The 20,409-nt window shown below is 46.3% G+C and overlaps 1 protein-coding gene across 7 annotated transcripts in view; it reads left to right on the forward strand.

Annotated features, from left to right (window-relative positions):
- Pc (pyruvate carboxylase) overlaps nt 1-20,409 on the forward strand; it is a 98,933-nt gene that overhangs the window by 59,726 nt on the left and 18,798 nt on the right. For 2 of the 7 annotated variants that reach the window (NM_001439916.1, NM_012744.4), the window contains 2 exons: nt 19,851-19,986; nt 20,103-20,287. In NM_001439916.1, coding sequence (NP_001426845.1) covers nt 19,851-19,986; nt 20,103-20,287 — 321 coding nt within the window. Of the gene's footprint in view, nt 1-12,902; nt 13,048-15,578; nt 15,688-19,850; nt 19,987-20,102; nt 20,288-20,409 lie in introns of those variants that run through there. The other 5 variants (XM_087626808.1, XM_087626689.1, XM_087626766.1 and 2 more) reach the window with 5 other exon arrangements.

Genomic DNA, 20,409 nt, shown 5'->3' on the forward strand with positions numbered 1-20,409 from the left:
TTTTTCTTTTTAAATTTCATTTTACTTTATATGTATAGGTGTCTTGACTGAATGTTTGTCTGCATGCCACATGAATGCCCATTGCCTGCTGAGGCCCAACAGGCATTATGAGCTCCTGGGACTGGACTTAGAGATGGTTGTGAGCTGCTACGTAGGTGCTGGGAATTGAACCTGAATCCTCTGGAAGAATAACCAGTATTCTTCTTCTTCTCTTTTAAAAGATATAGTTATTTCCTTAATAATTTTATTCTTCTTTTACGTGCATTGGTGTTTTGCCTGTGTGCATGTCCATGTGAGGGTGTTAGTACCCCTGGAACTAGAGTTAATGCCATGTGATGCTAGGAATCGAACCTAGTTCTCTGGAAGCTTCAATGGCCAGTGCTCTTACCCACTGAGCATCTCTCCTGCCTGCTTTTCATCTTTAATTTCTGGTTGGTTTGTTTTGAAACAGGGCCTCTTGTAGTCCAGGCTGGCTTCAAATTTGTTATTTACCTGAACTCCTGATTTCCTTCCCTTTTTGTTGTGTTTACACTGTCACAGCTGTCCTTTTTTTGTTGTTGTTGTTTTTTTTTTTTTTTTTTTTTTTTGGTTCTTTTTTTCCGGAGCTGGGGACCGAACCCAGGGCCTTGCGCTTCCTAGGTAAGCGCTCTACCACTGAGCTAAATCCCCAGCCCCGTTGTTGTTGTTTTTGTTTTGGACATTTTTAATTGATTTTCTTAAGACTTTTTAATCATTCAAAAAAATGGAGCAGTTAGTGTATTAAATTCAGTTTGCCTGTTACCTTAGTGTTAACAATTACAGTTTTATCAAGCTATGTGTTGTGATTCTTTTAACTTTAAAAAGAAGAAGCAAGGATCTGTCAGCAGTGCCTCAGTCTGTACGTGATATTTTAATGCTATTAATACCATAGACAGCGTGGTTTGTAAGCAATAGACATTTGTTCTCACTTTCTAAAGACTGGAAATCTAAGATCAAGGTATCTAATAAGGCCTCTGTTTGATTCTTAGATCATTGTTCTTATTACATTCAGGAATTGTGTCCCTCCATGACCTGTTCAGTTCCCAAAGGTCACACTTGCTAACACCATCATGTTGAAGTATATAGAGTCATCACTTGTGAGTGTGGGAGGGCAGACAGAAATATTCAGTCAATGAATAGTGAGTGGTTCCTCGTTTAGTCATGACTCAACTCTGCTATATAGAGCAGTATACAGTCACTGGAATGAACAAATTAACAAGAAAAAGAAGATAAGAGATGGTGGTACCCTTCAGTGGTTTGATCCAGCATATAACAGACATAATAATGATGACAGAACATAGTATGTATGTGTGTATGTGAGTGTGTGTGTACACATGCATGTGTGCACATGTGTGCATATCTGTGTGCTTGCCTATAATGGAAGGTTGTGGAGGTTGGAGGTTGATGTCAAGATGTCCTCTTCTATTGCTCTTCTCCTTGTGTTTTGAGATAGGGTCATCCATTGAACCTGGAATTTGCCATTTCAGCTAGGCCAGCTGGTCAGTAAGCCCTCCACGTGCTGGGGTTATGGACACATGCTACCGTGCCTGGCTTTTTATGTGGGTGTTGGGGATTCGAACTCAGGTCCTCATGCTCCCACAGCAAGCACTTTACCCACTGGGCAACCTCTAATGTCATTCCTCTGGAGCATCCGTCTTGTTTTTGAGACAGAACCTCTATCAGCAGCTAAGGCTTGCTGATCAGCTAGGCTAGTTAGCTATGGCATCCTGGCCACCTGTCCCCACCTTCCCAGTGCTGGGATTGCAAACTCACCACCACGTCCAGCTTTTAGAGGGTATCAGATGTCAGCCCAGGTCTTTATACTTGCACAGCAAGCAGTCTATCAACTGAGCTTGCTTGATATCCAGTTCTGTGTTTATTGATTTTTCCCCCCCTGTGATAGGTTTATTTCATTTTCTATTTTCTGAGGTCCCAAATATGGGCCCTTTCCTCTCCCTACAACTTTTTAGCATGGGTGTAGTCATACTTTTTCATATTTTAAATTATTCAAATCAAGTAGTCACAGCTGAAAGTGTGTGCTATGGTAGTACTTCCTTGTCTAACTTCTCACTTTGCTGGAGTTGTATTTGCTTCCCCATCAGCTAATCTGCCTTTTTTGTTGTCTAACAGCAACTGCACTGGAACATCCTGAGCCTTCCACAGTCTGTTAAATCTGTAGGTGGCTCTGCAGGCTTGCTGGGCAATGGCTTGGGGCTCACCAGGCGGTTCCTTTTGTTCCTTCTGGTGGCAGCCAGGGCCTTGGCATACCTGAGAACTGTATTTTCTAGACATTGACTGACTGATTGACTGACCGATTGATTGATTGAGACAAGATAAATAGATGGAAAATTAAGGAGACCTAGAAGGTGAAAGAGCCTCTCACTCCAGAGGCCAGTTGAAGTCTTTCACCAACTGAGAGTAAAAAAAAATTACAGAATAATTTGCTGTGGAGGTTGCCTACATAAAAACAGTAATATAAATACATACATACATTCATACATACATACATACATATACTATGTATATATATATAGTACATATATGTGTATGTACACACACACACACACACACACACATATGGAGAGAGAGTGTGTTTTCAAATGAGAATGTTAAAATAGTAATGAGCTTAAGGCCTAACTATATATGATTAAGGATGGCCTTTCTCCTTTCCTAGCTGTAAACCTGACGTTTTCTGAGAATTTCACAAACAAGACTAGAAACTTTCATAAAGATGATAGTTAAAATTAAAGGGGCTATAGATATGGTTGCATGATTAAGATCACTTGCTCCTCTTGTAGAGGACCTGAGTTCAATTCCTAGCATCCACAACTCACAAATCGTCTATAGCTACAGTTCCAGGGGATCCAACAGCCTCCTCTGTCCTCCCTAGGTACTGTATACACATAATGGACTCAGCACACAGGCAGATCACTCATACACATAAAAATAGAAAGAATAGAGACTAGAAAGTCTGTTTACAGTAAAAGACATAAGCTGTGCCATACTTTGTGAACCATTCAAGGCCCATGGTTTTACCTTATCAGGTTGTTACCCGACCTAAGACACCAAGGGACCACCTTTTGACCTCATTTTCCAAAAAAGAGGGAAGAAAACTTCTTAGAAACCTTTTGAATAATGGAATTTCAGGGATTGGAAAGAGATCTTGGTGGTAAGGAGCACTTGTTGCTAATGCCAACAACCCAGGTTTAATTCCCAGTCCCACATGGTGGTTCACAACCATCTGCAACTCCAGGTCTAGAGAATTCTCTTCTGCCCTCCATGGGGCCAAGATACAAGGTGCACATATATACATGTAAGCAAAACCCACAGATAAGGTAAATAAATCTAAAAACACAAACAATGGGATGTTAAGAACCTCTAAGGCGGTATGTATGGCTGTTGCTAAGATACTTGCATGTAGCTCTTAGAGACGCTCACACCACATTGGAGCATGTACTGCCTTTCCTCTGTGTTAAAACCCCTTCCGTTTTTTCTGCTTTCTACCAGCTTATCCTGAAATTCTTCTCTGCAGTGAAGTCAAAAATTCTGGCTTCACCTGAGCAGAATTCTTAGCAACCATTTAGGCTACTACAGCTGGCAGCATAAAGCTCTGGCCTATGTCCCACTGCCACTAATGTGATGGTCTGGCTGGGTAGGACACTCCAGGTTTGAAGGGCTCCCTTAGGCTATTGGAGATATTGGTCCCAGAGGTTTTCAGCATCCCTGTTGATGACTGTTCTGTGTAACTTCTTTTCTTTCTCTGTTTAGAGGTATTTTATGATCACCCCTACAGATACAGCACCCTAATCTCAGTATGTATGATTAAGGGCCTTGACAGGGGATAGTCCCTACATACTGTTTCAGGGGTCCTTAGGAGAGAGAGTTACACTATGAAAGTGATGTGGAGGCAGAGGCAGTCAGCCATTGAAGTGATATGGCTACAAGCCAAGGAGGACCAGCTGCCACTAGAAGCTGGAGAAGCAAGGAATGGGTCTTTCCCATGGCCCTGCCCATGAGCAGATTTCAACTAAAACTGATAGTGAATTTCTGGACTCCCAAACTGAAAAATGATGCATTCCTGTTGTCCTCAGATATCATGTTTGACATCACCTTAGGAAATGACTACAGGAAGCTCACTGGGTTCCTACTAATCCTTTTCCAGCTGGGGCTTTCAGTAGCATGAATCACGAACCCTTCACCACGGAAGGCAGTGGGTGTCCTTCACCCCCCCCCCCCCCATGGTGTTCTCTACCTCCTCATTTTCTTTCTCTCTGGGATTCCCAAGTAGCTAGATAGTGAACTCCTGGCTTGAGTCTTACACTTTCTCCACTTTTCCATAGGCTAGCCTTTCTGGGTGATGCTGTCCTGAACTGTCTTGTGATCGTACTTGTTACGTTAAAAACCTTTCTGCAGCTCTATTTTTAATTTCCTAGAGTTCTCTCTTGTTGCTTTTTAAAATAACAGCCGCCTCTTAATGGATGCAATCATTTTTTTATTTCTCTGGGGAGATTAATTATAGTTTTTCTATGTGTCTGCTCTTTATATTATTTTTCTCTCCAAAATGTCCATTAAAACATTCCTAAATCTGTTTTGGTGGTTTCCTCAAGTAGCCAGTGACATTTGGTTGATCATTTGTATGGAAGACCGCAATTCCAAAGTGCACTGGGAGATGTGGGCAGGTCAAGGTTGGAGAAGGCTGTAGGTGTGGGCAGTGGTCGTCTCTCTGGGAGCCAGGATTGTAGGTAGGCTTTTCCAATCTTTGCAGCAGTCAAACTGGGCTGGCTTCTGTCACTGTAACAACTTAGAAAGGTAGTGAGCTGCAGCTCATCCTTTCTGAAGGGGTTCACAGTCTGCTGGGTCTGATTGCAGTGGGAACGAGTGGCAGAACGGAGCAGACTATCTCATAGCCAGGAAGGGAAACTGGGAGGCCCAGGGAGCATATCCCTAATGACCCAAAAACCTTCCACTGGACCTCACTGCCTCAGGACTCTGGCATAGTGGTTCTCAACCTGTGGGCTATGACCCCTTTGGGGAGTTAAATGACCCTACCACAGGGGTTGCATATCAGCTATCCTGCACATTATAATTTACATTATAATGTATAACACTAGGAAAATTACAGTTATGGAGTAGTAATGAAAATAATTTTATGGTAGGGGTTACCACAACATGAGGAACTGTATTAAAGGGTTGCCCTATCACTTTCACATAGTGCCAAGTCTTGGGTTCAAACCCTTTAACAAATAGGTCTTAGGGGGTCATAGGAGATCCAAGGAAGGACTCTTCTGGCTTGCTGCCTAAGACTGAACCTGCTGAGTGCTCTGTGGAGCTGTGGGGCTGCTGTCTCCACCTCACTCCTGGCTGGGGTTGCAGCTGCTTCAGGAATCTTGCCGCCTATCCATCTTTATAGTGGCCAGCAGGAGAACGGTGGACTCCCATGGCCAAGCTGTGCACTCTGTTCCTGTCATCCTGGCAGCATTCCTCTGGCATTTGGCTCAACCTATGCTGCCAGAATGTCTCCATAGCTTCAGATCTGGAAGTGGCAGGTGACTTGTCACAGAGGTTATTATGAGAAGTCAGAACTAAATGCAAAGGGCACCTGTACTGGCTAGTTTTGTGTGTCAACTTGACACAAGCTGGAGTTATCACAGAAAAAGGAGCCTCAGTTGTGGAAATGCCTTCATGAGATCCAGCTGTAAGGCATTTTCTCAATTGGTGATCAAGTCGGGAGGACCCAGCCCATTGTGGGTGGTACCATCCCTGGGCTGGTGGTCTTGGATTCTATTAGAAAGCAAGCTGAGCAAGGCAGGGGAAGCAAGTCAGTAAGTAACACCCCTCCATGGCCTCTGCATCAGCTCCTGCTTCCTGACCTGCCTGAGTTCCAGTCCTGACTTCCTTTGGTGATGAACAGCAATGTGGAAGTGTAAGCTGAATAAATCCTTTCCTCCCCAGCTTGCTTCTTGGCCATGATGTTTGTGCAGGAATAGAAACCCTGACTAAGGCAGCACCTACAGCCACATAGGCACATCTGTCAGATGTTTGCTTTTACTGTCACTGGAACATCCTAGGCTGTACAGGGAAGAGACATTTGAGTATTCTGACTGCCTCAGATTTCAGTTTGCCTGTGTTTGCAGTCTTTGTCATTCCTACCTTTTGAAACACCAGAACTGAGTGGTGGGCTACAATTTTTTACTGGGTGGAAATGTCCTTGCATTTTTTCTCCATCCCCTGCATTATGACTACAAGTCCACATGCTGCCCTAGAGTGCAGCCTCTGTCGTCTGCTGTCATCAACTGCTGTCAAGCTTTCTTACTTTGTCTTTGTGGTTTGTGCTCTTTAGGAAGGACGTCTCAGGCCAGGGGTGTGGCTCACACTATAACGCCTCAGGAGTCTGAGGCAGTAGGAGTTCAATACCAACCTTGGCTATCAGTGAGTTCCTGGATAGCCATGAGTATAAAGACCCTGCTTAAACAAACAACAAACAAACAAACAACAACAACAACAACAAGCCCATCCAAATTGGAATAGAAATAAACTCTTATGTTTGAGTTGCTTGAGTTTTTACATCCAACTAGATCTTTTGTTTTATTGTAAATTAAAAGCCTTCTGAGCCCAGGACCCTCTAGCTTTCTTGATTTTCTCTCATCTTTTCTAAACTTTCTAAAAGTTCTTGTTGAAGCTTTAGGCAGCTTGATACAGTGATGGGACTTCCGTAGCTTTCCACTCACCCCTGTTTCCCTCTCCTGACCCACCCTCCTCTCCCTTTCCAAGACCACCAAGGAACTCTGTGGTGTGGACTCCGGTAGCTGGTTTTCTTTTGCTTCTCAGAGCTCTGTGCCTTGATTCTGCTCATCACTCTTCCTTGGGCTCCTCATTCCTCACAGCAGTCCCTTGCTGGGTATTGGCTGTCTTCTTTATGTTGTATCTTCTCTGTGCTGTCCTTTCCATGAGTCCATGGGTCCATGGGTGTTTTCATGTTGTCTTACTGGGGACGACTCCCCTATCTAGCTCCAGCTGAGTTTTCTATCTAGTTGTCCGTCCCATCTTGAAACTGGCAGTTAACACCAGCTCTCTGGGTTCCACAGGGAGCTCCCAGCTTCTACCTCACCTGCTTCTGTGATCTTTGACTTGTTGGTACCCAAAGTCCACCTTCCCTCCTGCCTCTGCCTCCCATCTAACAGGTGCTGTCAGTTTTGCCTTTTATTTCCTGTCCAGTCACTGCTGTCCAGTCATCCTCCCTGCTCCCACCCTGTGTGGGGTTCCTATTCCCTCTCACCAGCTGTCTCACAGTCATTAGAACATTTTCCTGAGTTACTAACCACTTCCATTCTTTCCTTCCCCAAACTAGCTTCCTCAGACCCTGTGTATGGTTCCTGCCAATAGGAGCACATCTGTCACCTGTGAGGTTCCTCCATAGCATCCCCTGGTGTTGTGGCACAGTGCACTCTCTCTCTGCCACCGTGCAAACTCTTGGTTTAGATAGATCCCAGGCTTCTGCCCCTGGGCTCCTTTTTAACATCTTTGTTCCCTGCTGTGACTAGGACACTGACTAGGAGATTTTTCTCCTGTTGTCCCTTACCTCTGAGCCTCCCTTTCTCTGCCTGGTCTCTTTCTTCTGATGTTCTCTCCTCACTCCATTTTTCCCCTCTTCCTCTTCTCTCCTTTCCATGGCTTGACTCTGATGTCTATGCCCCCAGAGGCCTTCCTGCTGGCTGAGCCCAGCTTTCCCAGCAGCCACTGCATCACTGTTCACTTCTCTTTCTGCTGCCTCCCACTCACCTTCCCCAGCTGAGCCAGTCCTAAATAGCTACATGCTCTGAAACCCAGCCACAGCTGCAGCCTGCAGCAGGATGAGCAGAGGAGAGAAAGGTCCTACTGTACTATTGGATGTGTTCCTAGCCCCGGTGATAGGGTCTACAGAGTTCTGGCCACCTATGAGAACTCTGTTTGATCCTCAGGGTCATCACAACAAAAGTCCAACTCTGAGAAGCTTAAAACAACTGAGATTTTGGAGGGCATCAAACAGAGCCATATTCCTTAAGGCCTCGGGTCCCTTCTGACCTCTTCCAGTTTCTTCTGTTTGCAGTTGATGTTTGGCGTCCTAGGCTTGTAGACTGTCACTGTAGTCACACGCTGGCTGCGTCTTCACATTCTCTTCCATCTCTGCATCTGTCACTGTCCACGTTCTCTACGTTACAGGAACACCAGGCTTATATCGGGTTATGAATGCCATCCAGTAACTATCAGAGTACCTCAGTAAAGACTCCATTTGTAGATAAGGTCACACTGGGAAGTGTAGGACTTTAAAGTATCTTTTTGAAGAGACACAATTCAGGCTATGTGTCCTGAACTTACCAGCCCCGGAGAGCCCTGCTCTTATCCAGTCACGGCCTTCACCTCCATCTTAGACATGACAGAGGAGCATATGAATGGAGAGCCGGCCAGCGTGGCTGTCTGGAAACTTCCTGGACCATCGGCCAGCACCTGCTATCTGCTTTGCCTACTGTAGACATGATCCAGTCATGTTTGGAATTAGGACTTTAGTGCTTCTCAGTACCCACCACACTCAGCTCTGAAACTTGACTTTTTTAGTTTCTACCTTTAGCTTATGTCTGAGTCCACTTGGGCTACCATAACAAATGCCACAGACCAGGAAGCTTATAAACAACACACGTTATTTCTCATAGTCTGGAAGCTGGGAAGCCAAGGTCAGAGTTTCAACATGTAAATTTGGGACAGAAACAAACATTCAGTTTGCCAGGTGTTCTCCCCTGCCCTGCTCTTTTGCCCTTCCATGTGTCCTGCCAGCAGCACACTGGGCTCTAAGCTTTGTGGAGAGGAGACTTTATACACTATTAGTTTGGGTGTGCTGTTCCCAAAAAGAGCTGTACCTTATTAATCTCCACAATATTTCTGAATGAATTTTAACAGCCTCATATGGTTCTTCTCACTGTATGGCCTGGAGTACCCATTCATTCATTCACTATGCATTCATTCTTTATTGTCTGCCTCTGGCATATATTTAATTTGGTGCCAAGCATTATGTAGAGTGTTACAGAGACAGTAGAGGAACAGATAGGCCAAAGTTATTGTGCCGAGGTGCTCACAGGACCCAGTAAGAGGAAACAGGTAGGTCAGCAAGTTGTTATGACATCAACTGCGCCTTGCTAAGATGTAGATACATCCCAGGGAGAGCCTCTCAGCAGGAGCTTGGTGGCTGAGAATGAGGTGGCTGACGGGAAAATGGGGCTATCTGAGCCAGCTGGAGATATGGGCGTCTAGGAAGCATTTCATTTCAGATTTCCAAAGGATATGGATAAATCAGGGCAAGTGCCCTTTCCTATTGGGGGTGGGGTGTGGGCAGCAGGTTAACAGTGATGGCTCCTTACACCAGAGGGCAGTGTTGGCCTTGAGTTTGTTACATTTCCTAGGACAAAGGGACAGAGCAGCTATCCCCATGTGACCTGTCCCTTATCTTCTTCCTACTGTTCTCCAGGCTGTTGAGATGCCCTCTTGCCTCCTATCTCTGAGTCTCTTTGCACACATAGAAACTGCACGTAGCAGAGCAGATACTCAGGCTTCCTCCTCTTGTAGCACAGGCTTGCTGACCGTATGTAGCCATTGGTGATTATAAGTGGCCCAGCTCCAGCCAGGGCCACGTAGAGCCCTTGGAGCTCAAACTGCCATAATGTTCTAGTGTTTTCCTGAAGCTTAGAGACCCAGGAGTACATGCAGACCCAGTGTCCCTGTTATGGTGTTCTCTTGTCTTCTCTGTTACCTTGTGACACCTCTACATCCAACTAAACAACAAAGCCGGTTTTCCTCTTCCCAGCCCTCAGCTCACACCAATCATCCTGGGCCACTGCAAGTAATTGCAGGCTGGGTGGACCAGAAAGCCTTGGCAGAGCATTCCTCCCTGGCTGCCATCCTCTGGGAGATGTGCTGCTCTCTCTAGGATGCTTCACAGTGAACTAAACATGACCACTGGGGCCCCCAGGAACTGGCATCCAAAAGAGACAGATGAAAGGACACGTCTGGCTTTTTAGGCTACAGTAGTTCATACCAAAGCACCAGGGAAAGGGCAGACTGAAGCTTTGATTTCAGTGTAGTAGGAGGGGAGCATGGGAAGGTTGGGGGCTAGGAAGAGGGAAACAGGTTTTGTTGGTTGGTTTCATAGATACTAGGGCCAATTTCTGAGTTGTTCTTCCTTCTTACTGCACAACTGGCTGCTTTCCAGCACACTTGAGTCAGCAAAGGTCGTCAAGACCGCTGGCTACCAGTGCCTGGCCTGCAGGATGTTGCCTGCGACTCCTCTGCTACCTACTCTGTGAAAGTAGATATAGTTAAGATCAAAGCCGGCATGTTCTAGAAGGAACATTCTAGGGCCTGCCTCTTGACTGCAGCACTTACAGGGCTTCCTGCCCTGTTTCCCAACCAGGCTGCTCTATCTGCAAGCACATCTCTTTGGCAGTATAGTAGCCAGATTATCTGGACCCAAACTGCCCTGACATGGAATTCTGTGCTGCTTCTGGTTGCAGGAGGCAGCCTGCAAGATATAGTTCAGGTCTGAAGGAGTAGAATTTCTAGGGACGTTTGATGACTTATTGGCAAATTGAAACTTCCTTAGCATATCTGGAGCACGTGACCACTTGCACTTTTGCTGTCCCTGCTGCTGTTCAGCACAGGGTGTTGATGGAGGTCTTGAGTTGATGGAGGTCTGGAGGGTTTTTGTTTTACTTTTTTCTTTTTTTTCTGAGCTGGGGATCGAACCCAGGGCCTTGCGCTTGCTAGGCAAGCACTCTACCACTGAGCTAAATCCCCAACCCCGGGTTTTTGTTTTAATCATAGGTTGTCTAGTTTGGGTATTTTCAGTGTTTAATTACCTGTTGCCCCATATTTCTGATGAAAGTCCCATAGTGGGGACTTAATGCCTGTCAGTTCAGAGCTCCCACTCTGGAGGGAAGCATAAGCGTACTCCAGCTTGTCTGTTGTTAGTTAATCCTAAAGCACTGCAGAGCCCCTTCAGGAGAGGACCCTGTAGAATCACCTGCTGACCTTGGGAGCTTGGCTTATTTTTGTTTTCACTGTAGAATCCACGTGGGCAGTGCCACAGACCTCACTCCTGTGATGCTGGGACCTTTGCCCTGCCTCATCTGGCATTCTGTTGTAGGCACCATCTCGGCTCCATGGTTTTTCTCTCTGGAAGGGGGAATGCTGAGTTCATAGATCAGTGTTGGAGAAAACTGAAGCAGGAAGAGGTGAAAAGTTTCCTGGAGCTGCCTTGAGTAGCAAGAGAGAAACAGGCACACTAGATGCCCATTGCTTCACGGTGGCTCACTCTTGCTGGAGAGGAGTTATTTACACATCCTCAGTGACAGTCACAGCAGTCTGACTTCCCTGTTTTTAATGCACAGCCTGAGGCAAGAATGGGATCTGTTAGCCAGCATTTGCAGAAAATAACAAACAGCCCTCTTCAGGTTGCTGGCGTTCTGGAGAGGAGCATGGGATGAAGGATCTTTGGGGAGTAGTGGGTTCCTTGTACTTTTGCCATCTCCCCCATCTCTGTGGGCAGGAAAGGAGTTCTGCTTGTGTGTCACACAAGCAAGGAAGACAGTATGGAGCCTCTTGAGGCATGTGCTCTGGGCCGGTTGCTGTGCCTGTGGGATCAGAGTGCTTCTCCCATGTAGGTTGAAAGCCACTCTTTGGAAGTTTCAGGCTTACTGATGTTACTAAGTAGGAGTGCTTTCCCTCAGAGGATTTAAATTGGAGTCTCAACCGTTGTCAACTATGAGGACTTTAGGATAACCATCTGACCAAGTACTCCCCTAATAGGGTACTGTGCTGCTAATGGGAGCCTGCCTCCCATTCCCCCTACTCCTCTCTGCATGCTATCATTTGGGTGACAGGAGACATCTGGAACAGTGCCAGCCTGAAGGGCTGTATCTGGAAACACCTTCTAAGAGACATGCTGTGAGGATGGTCACATTAGGATGCCAGGACTTGAGCTTGGACAGATCGAGTTTAGTGCCCAAAGCAGGGATTCTGTGTGGCCTGGAGGGAATCACACTCTTCAGTTGCCCAGTCTTCTTACCGCTTTAGGTCCTCTGCTTCTCTCCCTCCTGATCCCCAAGCTTTATGACCCCCTGAGTTGTACAGAGGGTTTCGCCCCTTCAGCCTTTAGAGTGTGCTCAGGTGTAGCTTGGCCAACCTTGTCTGCTTCCTTCTCAGACCCTCGAGCTTAAGAGAGCTGTCACAGCATCTGTGAGGGCCTCTAATGGGACAGTGATCAGTGGGTCCACAACTGTCCTGCAGCAGGTTTCCCTGGCTGATACGTCCTCAGTACAGGCCTGTGAGGGCAGTGGGATTCAGTGAGGGAAAGAAAGGCTAGATTAGCAGTGGAGATGCTTCAGGAACAGAGTGGTGTGTTCTCTTGTCTGTGACAGCAAGGCCTTGAATTGTGTCTGGCAGTGAATTAGGGGAAAGGCTGATTGCAGCAGAGGCCTCCTGTGATTGTAGTAGTGAACCAACCTTCAGGGTAATGTGACCCTTGCCCTCCATCATGTCTGGCACAGTCCCTCCCAAGCAACCTGTCTAGGTACCATTCTACGTTCTGAGTGACGTTTTTCTGCCTTAACTTCAAGTGGAAGCATGTCCAAAATCCACCACAAAAGTCTTCAGCTGCTTTCTAGCAGATATTGGCTTGTAATCCTGCATATCTCTGAGGGCCCAGGGAACAGGCTCTAGGCCACTGCTCATCTACTTTCTGCATGACCCACTGCCCCGCCTCTCTGGTCCGGCCCTCCTAGGCAGCCAGTGGCCCTTGATGGCCTCAGGAGGCGGCGCCCCTTCCCCTGATTTCAGCCTTGGCTACAGCCCAGGCCTCCAGCAGTCTAGTGCTGGAGAACTTTGTATTCTGCGGCCAATGACCTCGGGTGGAGCAGTTGCTGCCTGTGGATCCTCTAACACGTCCTCTGTGTGCAGCACGATTAGGTGTTTGGCTGCTGGTACAAGGTAATTGTTCCAGAACAGGTATGGCCTTATAAATCTGAATCAACTGCTAGGCTAGGTTTTAACATGTGACGAAAGCATGCTGTGTGCTAGAGGACTAGTCTTTCTCTCTCTCTCTCTCTCTCTCTCTCTCTCTCTCTCTCTCTGTTTCTCTGTCTCTCTCTCTCTGTGTGTGTGTGTCGCTGTCTCTGTCTTTGTCTTTCTCTGTTTCTCTATCTCTGTCTCTCTCTGTCTCTCTGTGTCTGTCTGTCTCTGTTTCTCTGTCTCTGTCTCTGTCTCTGTCTCTGTCTCTCTGTCTCTCTCTCTCTCTCTCTCTCTCTCTCTCTCTCTCTCTGTGTGTGTGTGTGTGTGTGTGTCTTGCTGTGGCTCATATCAATATTCTACTCAGAAAACCTCAGAGAGATTGGTATATAGAAGGATCCATACTACCTCTACATAGAGAGAAAGGCTCTGCCTTGGGGCAGTTAGCAAGAGGACCTTGGTGTGTACACATGCATGTGTTGCACACACATATATGTATATGTATGTGTGGAGATGCTGGTATGATCTGTATAGGGCTCTGGGGAGATTGGGAGGATTTCTTCTATATCCTTGCATTAATGTGGGAGGAAGAAAAGTCAGTGAGACAGTGACAACAGCTGGCATTCGTTACCCAAGACTTAGTTCTTTCAGGTCGGTCTCAGTTGGTCCTGGGATGACCTATCCGGGCTGGAAGGAAGTGGCACCTGAATTTACAGATGAGGAAACTGGGCTTCAGAGCTGCCAAACCACAGTGCTAGGAAAGGGAGAGCAAGGCCTAGCTGGGCAGGCTTAGGGCAGGCTAACACTCGGTCTCCTGGCCCCCACCAGTTCTAGGGGTGGGGGCTACTCCCACTTGCCTCTGCTTTGACTCCATCCAAAAGGGTTTTGCCATTTTCTGCCTGTAATTGTGTGCAGGTTTGCTGCCAGCCCTGCTCTCCAGTAACTCATTTCTCAGGTCTTAGGTTCAGACCTACTTTTGCTGCCCTCTGCAGGGATATGAGGGCTGAGAGGGGCTTCTTTCTCTCCATAGTGTTCTTGACCCCAGGTTCTTTGTGAATTGGGCTTGCCAAAGAATCACTGGGCCACCAAGATCATTTATGGGGACTCACATCAAGTCTGTCTCTCTGTCTCTGTCTCTGTCTCTGTCTCTGTCTCTGTCTCTGTCTCTCTCTCTCTCTCTCTCTCTCTCTGTTGGGGGGGGCAGGGTCAAGGGGGTGGGGAGAGTCAGCCTTCCAGGAACTCACAGCTGCCAGTCTAAGGAAGACTCTTTATCTGGAGAAGGGAATGGGGAATCTGTGTTGTGAGAGATGGGGCACGGCAGCAAAATGGCCTGTTTACTCACAGGATGAGAGTCAAGTGTTCAAGTACTGGCAAGGTGAAGCCAACCAAGTGAGAAATGGGCAGGGCCTCCTCAGAAATAGCCTGAAACCTCCCAGGTTTGAGAACCTGGATGCCAGCTAGGAGGGCTTCCACAGACGGGACGGGCCCAGCTGGGTAGTAGGTGGGAAAACAAGCATGAAAGGTTATGTCCTGCTCTTGGTACAGCTCTGCCTTTCATCGCTACCCCTCCTTCTTTCCTTCTTCCCTTTTTTAAAAGTAGTGTTGGTAGCAAGTAGGAGACTATCAAGAAATAGTCTTCTTTGTAGTTCAGCCTTGAACTTACAATTGTCCTCCTGCCTCAGCTTCCCAAGAACTGGTATTACAAGTGTAGCTTGTGTTTAAAGTTTTTTTTTTTAATCTTCTTTTATATTTATTTAGCCACAATGTGTTTGTAAGGTTCTCTCTTCCCAACGTGGATTCCTGGGATTAAACTCAGGTCATCAAATTTGGCAACAAACACTTTTACCAGCTGAGTTATCTTGACAGTCCCATTTTCTCTTCTAATTATAAATAATGTGCCCCAGCCTGGTCCTGAGCCAGCCACAGTTGGACCTGTTGGCGTCCTGGAACATACCTTGGAGCAAGTAGTCAATATGAGTGAATGATAAGCCAGACTTATCTACGTGGAGAATTTTGACAAATTAAAATTGAAGAAAACTAATATTGTAGAAAAAAATACTCCTCAGTCAAAGAAAACCAAACAGCAGGAGAGTGTGTTTAAGGATGGTGAAGTGGGGATCTCCTTCAACACAGCCTGCCAGTCTGGGATTCAGGCTTGCATTTGTAAACCTGTGTGCCCATAGAGACTTAAGCCAATTGCTGATGGCTTCTCACCTGTACTGATGGTTACATGGTAATCAGGACCCAGTCGTTGATACATAAGTTCCAGGTGGCAGATGCTGACTGTGATCTGGCCACTGATGACCACCGTGTTTATAGTCCTTGTGCCCCTCCCCTCACGCAGGGGAGCCATTTTAACCTTTAGTGGGTGGCTGCATTGCTTCGTCATCATTCTGAAGTTGCATGTTTTTACAGCTTCTTACATTTATTTTCATTTCTAATGCGGCAATAAGTGTAGTTATTATCTTAGAAAATAATGTGCTTCCATTGGATAGATAAAACATGCAGATTTCTGTATATGGAAATATTAGGTACATAGAGGAGGAGGCAAGCACACTGCACCAATCTGGCAATGAGGCGGTCCCCTGGCATGATCTCACCTGTTGTCACCCTTGTTTCAGGAAGAAACTTCATGAGACGGTATATATAGTTTATCTAATTTTCTTGGCTTCACGTTGTATCCTAAACACCTTCCATGTTGTACACACCCATGCAGTCAGCCTTTAAATCCCTTCTGTTGTTTGGTGTTGTAAATGGCGATGTTTTGAACACCTCATATACACATCTCAGTCTCTGTTTCAGAATATGGAAATTCTGGATTCCTGGAACAGAGATAACCCAGCAAGGAACAGGAGGCCTACATTTATTTTAAAAGGAATCATAACTTTATTTTTTGACATTTAATATATTTATACAACTTATCTTGATCATATCCATTCTGCTCCCCCTCTACTCTCCTCAAATTCCCCCAACACTTTCTCTCCCAGCTTTCAATGTACTTTTTGTATTGTAGAAGCTTCTGTTTTGTTTTAAAGCTAGGTGTGGTGGTACACACCTGTAATCTCAGCCTTTGGGAAGTTGATGCAGGGGGATTACATAGTAAATTCAAGTGAGCCTAAGCTATATTATAACAAGATTTAGTCTCAAAAATGAAGAAGTGTTTTCAGTTGTAGCTTCGACTGGCCTTGAACTCTTGACCCCCTTTCTCAGGCTATGAGGTGCTGAGATTATTCAGTGCATTAGTGGCCTGGCCTGAAGGCTCTGGATAGATTTGAACAGGGCTTCCGGGGCCCGTGTGTCTTCTCAGTTAGACATCTTTTATGAAGCTGCTGTGACGTTACAACCAAGGGTGGCACCTGGCTCTATTTCAGTATCCAGATGTTTGGAGGGAAAACCTCAAGTGTTGGGCTTTTTGTTGCTGTCAGTGCTTCCTCCTTACCACAGACCAGCAGCAAGCTCAGGAGTGGGTGAGCGTCAGCACCATGCTGTGTCGCTTACAGACTGTTTAACTCTATCTGTGCTCCCTTTGTGACCTGTGCCCTCGCTGGCCACAGAAGTCCAGTCAGCGCCTATGTGCATTTAGCTCTTTTTGGTTTCCTTTCATCTAAACTGATTCTCCAGTCCATGTCTCATATGGAATTTACATATTTGGGCTTTTGTTGTCGTCGTTGTTATTGTTTGAGACAGAGTCTCTCACATAGTTCTGGCTGTTCTAGAACTCGCTCGGTAGACCAGACTGGCTTCAAACTCACAGAGATTCACCTGCCTCTGCCTTCTGAGTGCTGGGATTAAAGGCTTGTGCCGCAATACCTAACATCTTTCACATATTTGAAGCATTAATTTTGAAACATTGATTTAACATATTTGAAGGAATAAAAAATTGTGTGTGTGACCCATTGGCTAAAATATGAAAATTAGGCTTTAGTTAAACCCAGGATATGTATCTGAGGCAGGACCTTGTAGGAGTGTGGCTTCCATCCTCCTGAAGTGGATGGCTTCAGGAGGCACCAATGATGTCATTTAGTGCTGCTGATACACCATCTCTTAGTCAATGACATGTTGGCCCAGTTTGTCCACACTGTGTTAACATTAGGATCCACCAATTCCTCTTTTCTTAGTTCAGTCACCCATGGCAAATTAAGGTCCAAAAGTAATAAATAGAAAGTTCTGGAAATAAACAAGTCTTACGTTTTAGGTGGTATGCTGTTCTGGGTGTATAACAAAGTCTTGCAGCCTCCAAGTTCTACCACCCAAATCAAGAATTATACTTTTGTTCAGAATCTCTACCCGGTATTTGCTACCTGTTTGCTAGTTGGTTAGTAGTGTCTCAGTTATCATTGAATTCAGTGGAACTGTTTGTATGTAGGTCGTATTTTACTTCTGTGGCCCCAAAGCAGAAGGGAAGTGAGGCTGGCTGATAAGATTTGCCAGGGGCTGGGGTTGGGGATTTAGCTCAGTGGTAGAGCGCTTGTCTAGCAAGCACAAGGCCCTGGGTTCAGTCCTCAGCTCCAAGGTGGGGTGGAGATTTGCCAGGGGAAGCTCTCTGCTTTCTCTAAGTGAAAAGGTGAAAGTTCTTAAGTTCCCAGGGAGAAGAAAATATGCTGAGTTGCTACAATCCGCAGCAAGACCTGAGATGACATTCTCATAGCTGTGTCACCGCGTTTGTTATGCTTCTATTGATTATTAATTCCTGTTAATCTCTTACTGTTTGCAATTTCTAAGTTAAACTTTTATTATGGGACATACATGAAAAAGAAAAGTATCATTCCACTGATCAGTGGTAGTGGACGCCTTTACTCCAGATGCAGAGGGAGGCAGATGTTTGAGTTCAAGGTCAGCCTGGTCTACAGAGCCAGTTCTAAGATGGCCAGGGATAAAAAGAGAAACCTTGTCTCTAAAATCAAAACAAAACAACACAACACAACAACAACAACAACAACAACAACAACAACAACAACAACAAAAATCATGGTTGCAGCCAAATGTGGTCATGCATTGCTGTAGTCCCAGCTTGGAAAGTGGGAGCTCTCAAGGTCCAGGAGTTCATGGTCATCTTGAGCTCCTATGGAGTTTGATGCCAGCCTGGGCTCCATGAAACATAAAGAAGAAAAGAGAACATATAGCTGCTATAGGGTTTATAGCCCAATCAGATAAGACACGGCAACTGTGATAAGGTCAAGACATAAGCTATTTTAGAAAACCTGGAGCCTAGCAAGATGACTCCTCTACACACACACTCACTTGGGCTTAGCAAGGTGACCCCCACTTTCCCAGCGCATGCTCCCGGCTCAGCAGTGTTCCTGGGTCTCCTCTGTGCTCTTAGATAGCTGGCTCTTCCTCTTAGTCAAGCCCAAAGGTACAGGCCTGGGCCTTTTCTATTCTACAGTATTCTCACCCAGGATTTATATATTCTCTGTCATCATAATGCCGGGTTTTCTCCCTTTGCTCCCTATCTATGAGCTTCCTTCACTCCTGACGCTGCTTTTCTCTCTATAGTCTTGCTGTGTTGACCCATCAGTCCCCAACTCAGTGGACCTCATAGTGAATGTAGTCTGTAGTTTCCCTGCATCTTCCTGACTCCAGCCTGATCTCATGGCCCCCACCCTAGTCAGAGGCTCTGTGTCTCTCCTCAGCCTCTGAAGGAGGCAGTGACCAGTAGGACTGTCCATGCTTGCGTGTGTGGGTAGAGGCCGAATGTAGATGTGAGCCCTGCTTTGCTTTTTCCTTCTTTCCTGGATCTCTCCTCTTTCTTCTCTACCTCATCCATTTCTCCCTTCTCCCCACTCTTTAGGTTTTTTTTTTTTTGAGGGAGTAGGGATAGAATTCACATTATAATTCAAGCTGTCCAGAAACTCACTATGTAGCCGAGGATAGCCTCAACTTCAGCAAGAAACTCACTATGTAGCCGAGGATAGCCTCAACCTCAGCAATTCTTCTGCCTCAGCTTCCTGAATGGCTGGGATTACAGTTGTGAACCATGGCATCCTGCTGCATCTTTAGTTTATAAAGTGGTAGTTAGCTATGGATTCTGTTTTGTGGTATGTAAGTTGTCTTCAGTTGATTTTAAAAAATAAGTTGCTGTATAGTACACCATGGCAGATTTCTTATCTTGACCAGAGTGCACGGTTTAGTGTCATTAAGTCCACTAAAGCCATTCTACCACCATCTACAAAGTTCTTTTCACATTGTAGACTGAAACTTTGTCCTTGTTAAATACAACTCCTCATCCTACTGTCAGCTTAGAACAGTACCCCTCTCTGCTTCTCCTTCAGCCCCATCCCACCATCATAACCACTTTAGGACGTCTGGTCAGTGGGATCCCAAAGCATATGTATGTCTCTGAGACCAACCTCTTCAGTCGCTGTGTCTGGCTGTGATGAATATTTTACTTAATATTCCTCAGTAGAAGGAAGGTTCAGGCCTCTGTTTGAACTGAGAGCCAAGGCTGACTTCTGAGAGAGCAGGTTGACAGGATCAACACGTGAAAGAAGTCCATATTGGATGTCAGTGGAGAATGAGGATAGTGAGCCTGAGCACATAGCGTCCCGATGTGTGCACATCATGCCTGCACAGGACGCTGTGTGGCCTCCAAACTGTAAGCACCGTGCTGAGAGTGAGGATGCTGAGCTGAGCTGCATTGGGTAGGTCCACTTGCTCTCCACAGCTCCACCACAGACAAAACCTGTCTTCTTTGTTGTCTTCTGAGGGTTAGGGTCCCCCTCTTTCTCTTTCCTTTCTCTTTCCAGATGCAGGGTGCTCTGTGCCTAGCCTCTCTAACCTGGACTCTGATTTCCCCTCCTCAGATGCTGAAGTTCCAAACAGTTCGAGGGGGCCTGAGGCTCCTGGGTGTCCGCCGATCCTCCACAGCCCCCGTTGCCTCCCCAAATGTCCGGCGTCTGGAGTACAAGCCCATCAAGAAAGTAATGGTGGCCAACAGAGGTAAATACTACCAGGATTTAGGATCTACCTAGCCTGGCCTCTTCTCCTCACCCTGCCCTGCTGGTCTCCTTTGTCTCAGGACCCAGGCGTCTAACTGCTCACCCTGTTTGTCCTAGGTGAGATTGCCATCCGAGTGTTTCGTGCCTGCACAGAGCTGGGTATCCGCACAGTGGCTGTCTACTCGGAGCAGGACACAGGCCAGATGCACCGGCAGAAAGCTGATGAAGCCTACCTTATTGGCCGTGGGCTGGCTCCTGTGCAAGCCTACCTGCACATTCCAGACATCATTAAGGTGGCCAAGGTAGAGTCAGCTTGGCCTAGGAGATGCCATGGTTTCCTGAGGCTGGGCAGGATCTTGTGCTGTGCCCTGCACCCACACCCATCAGCAGAATATGTGTACAAGGGGAGGGAGGTAGACCCCAG

This window comes from Rattus norvegicus, chromosome 1 (assembly GCF_021556685.1).
Source record: "Rattus norvegicus strain SHRSP/BbbUtx chromosome 1, alternate assembly SHRSP_T2T, whole genome shotgun sequence".
Taxonomy (NCBI): domain Eukaryota; kingdom Metazoa; phylum Chordata; class Mammalia; order Rodentia; family Muridae; genus Rattus; species Rattus norvegicus.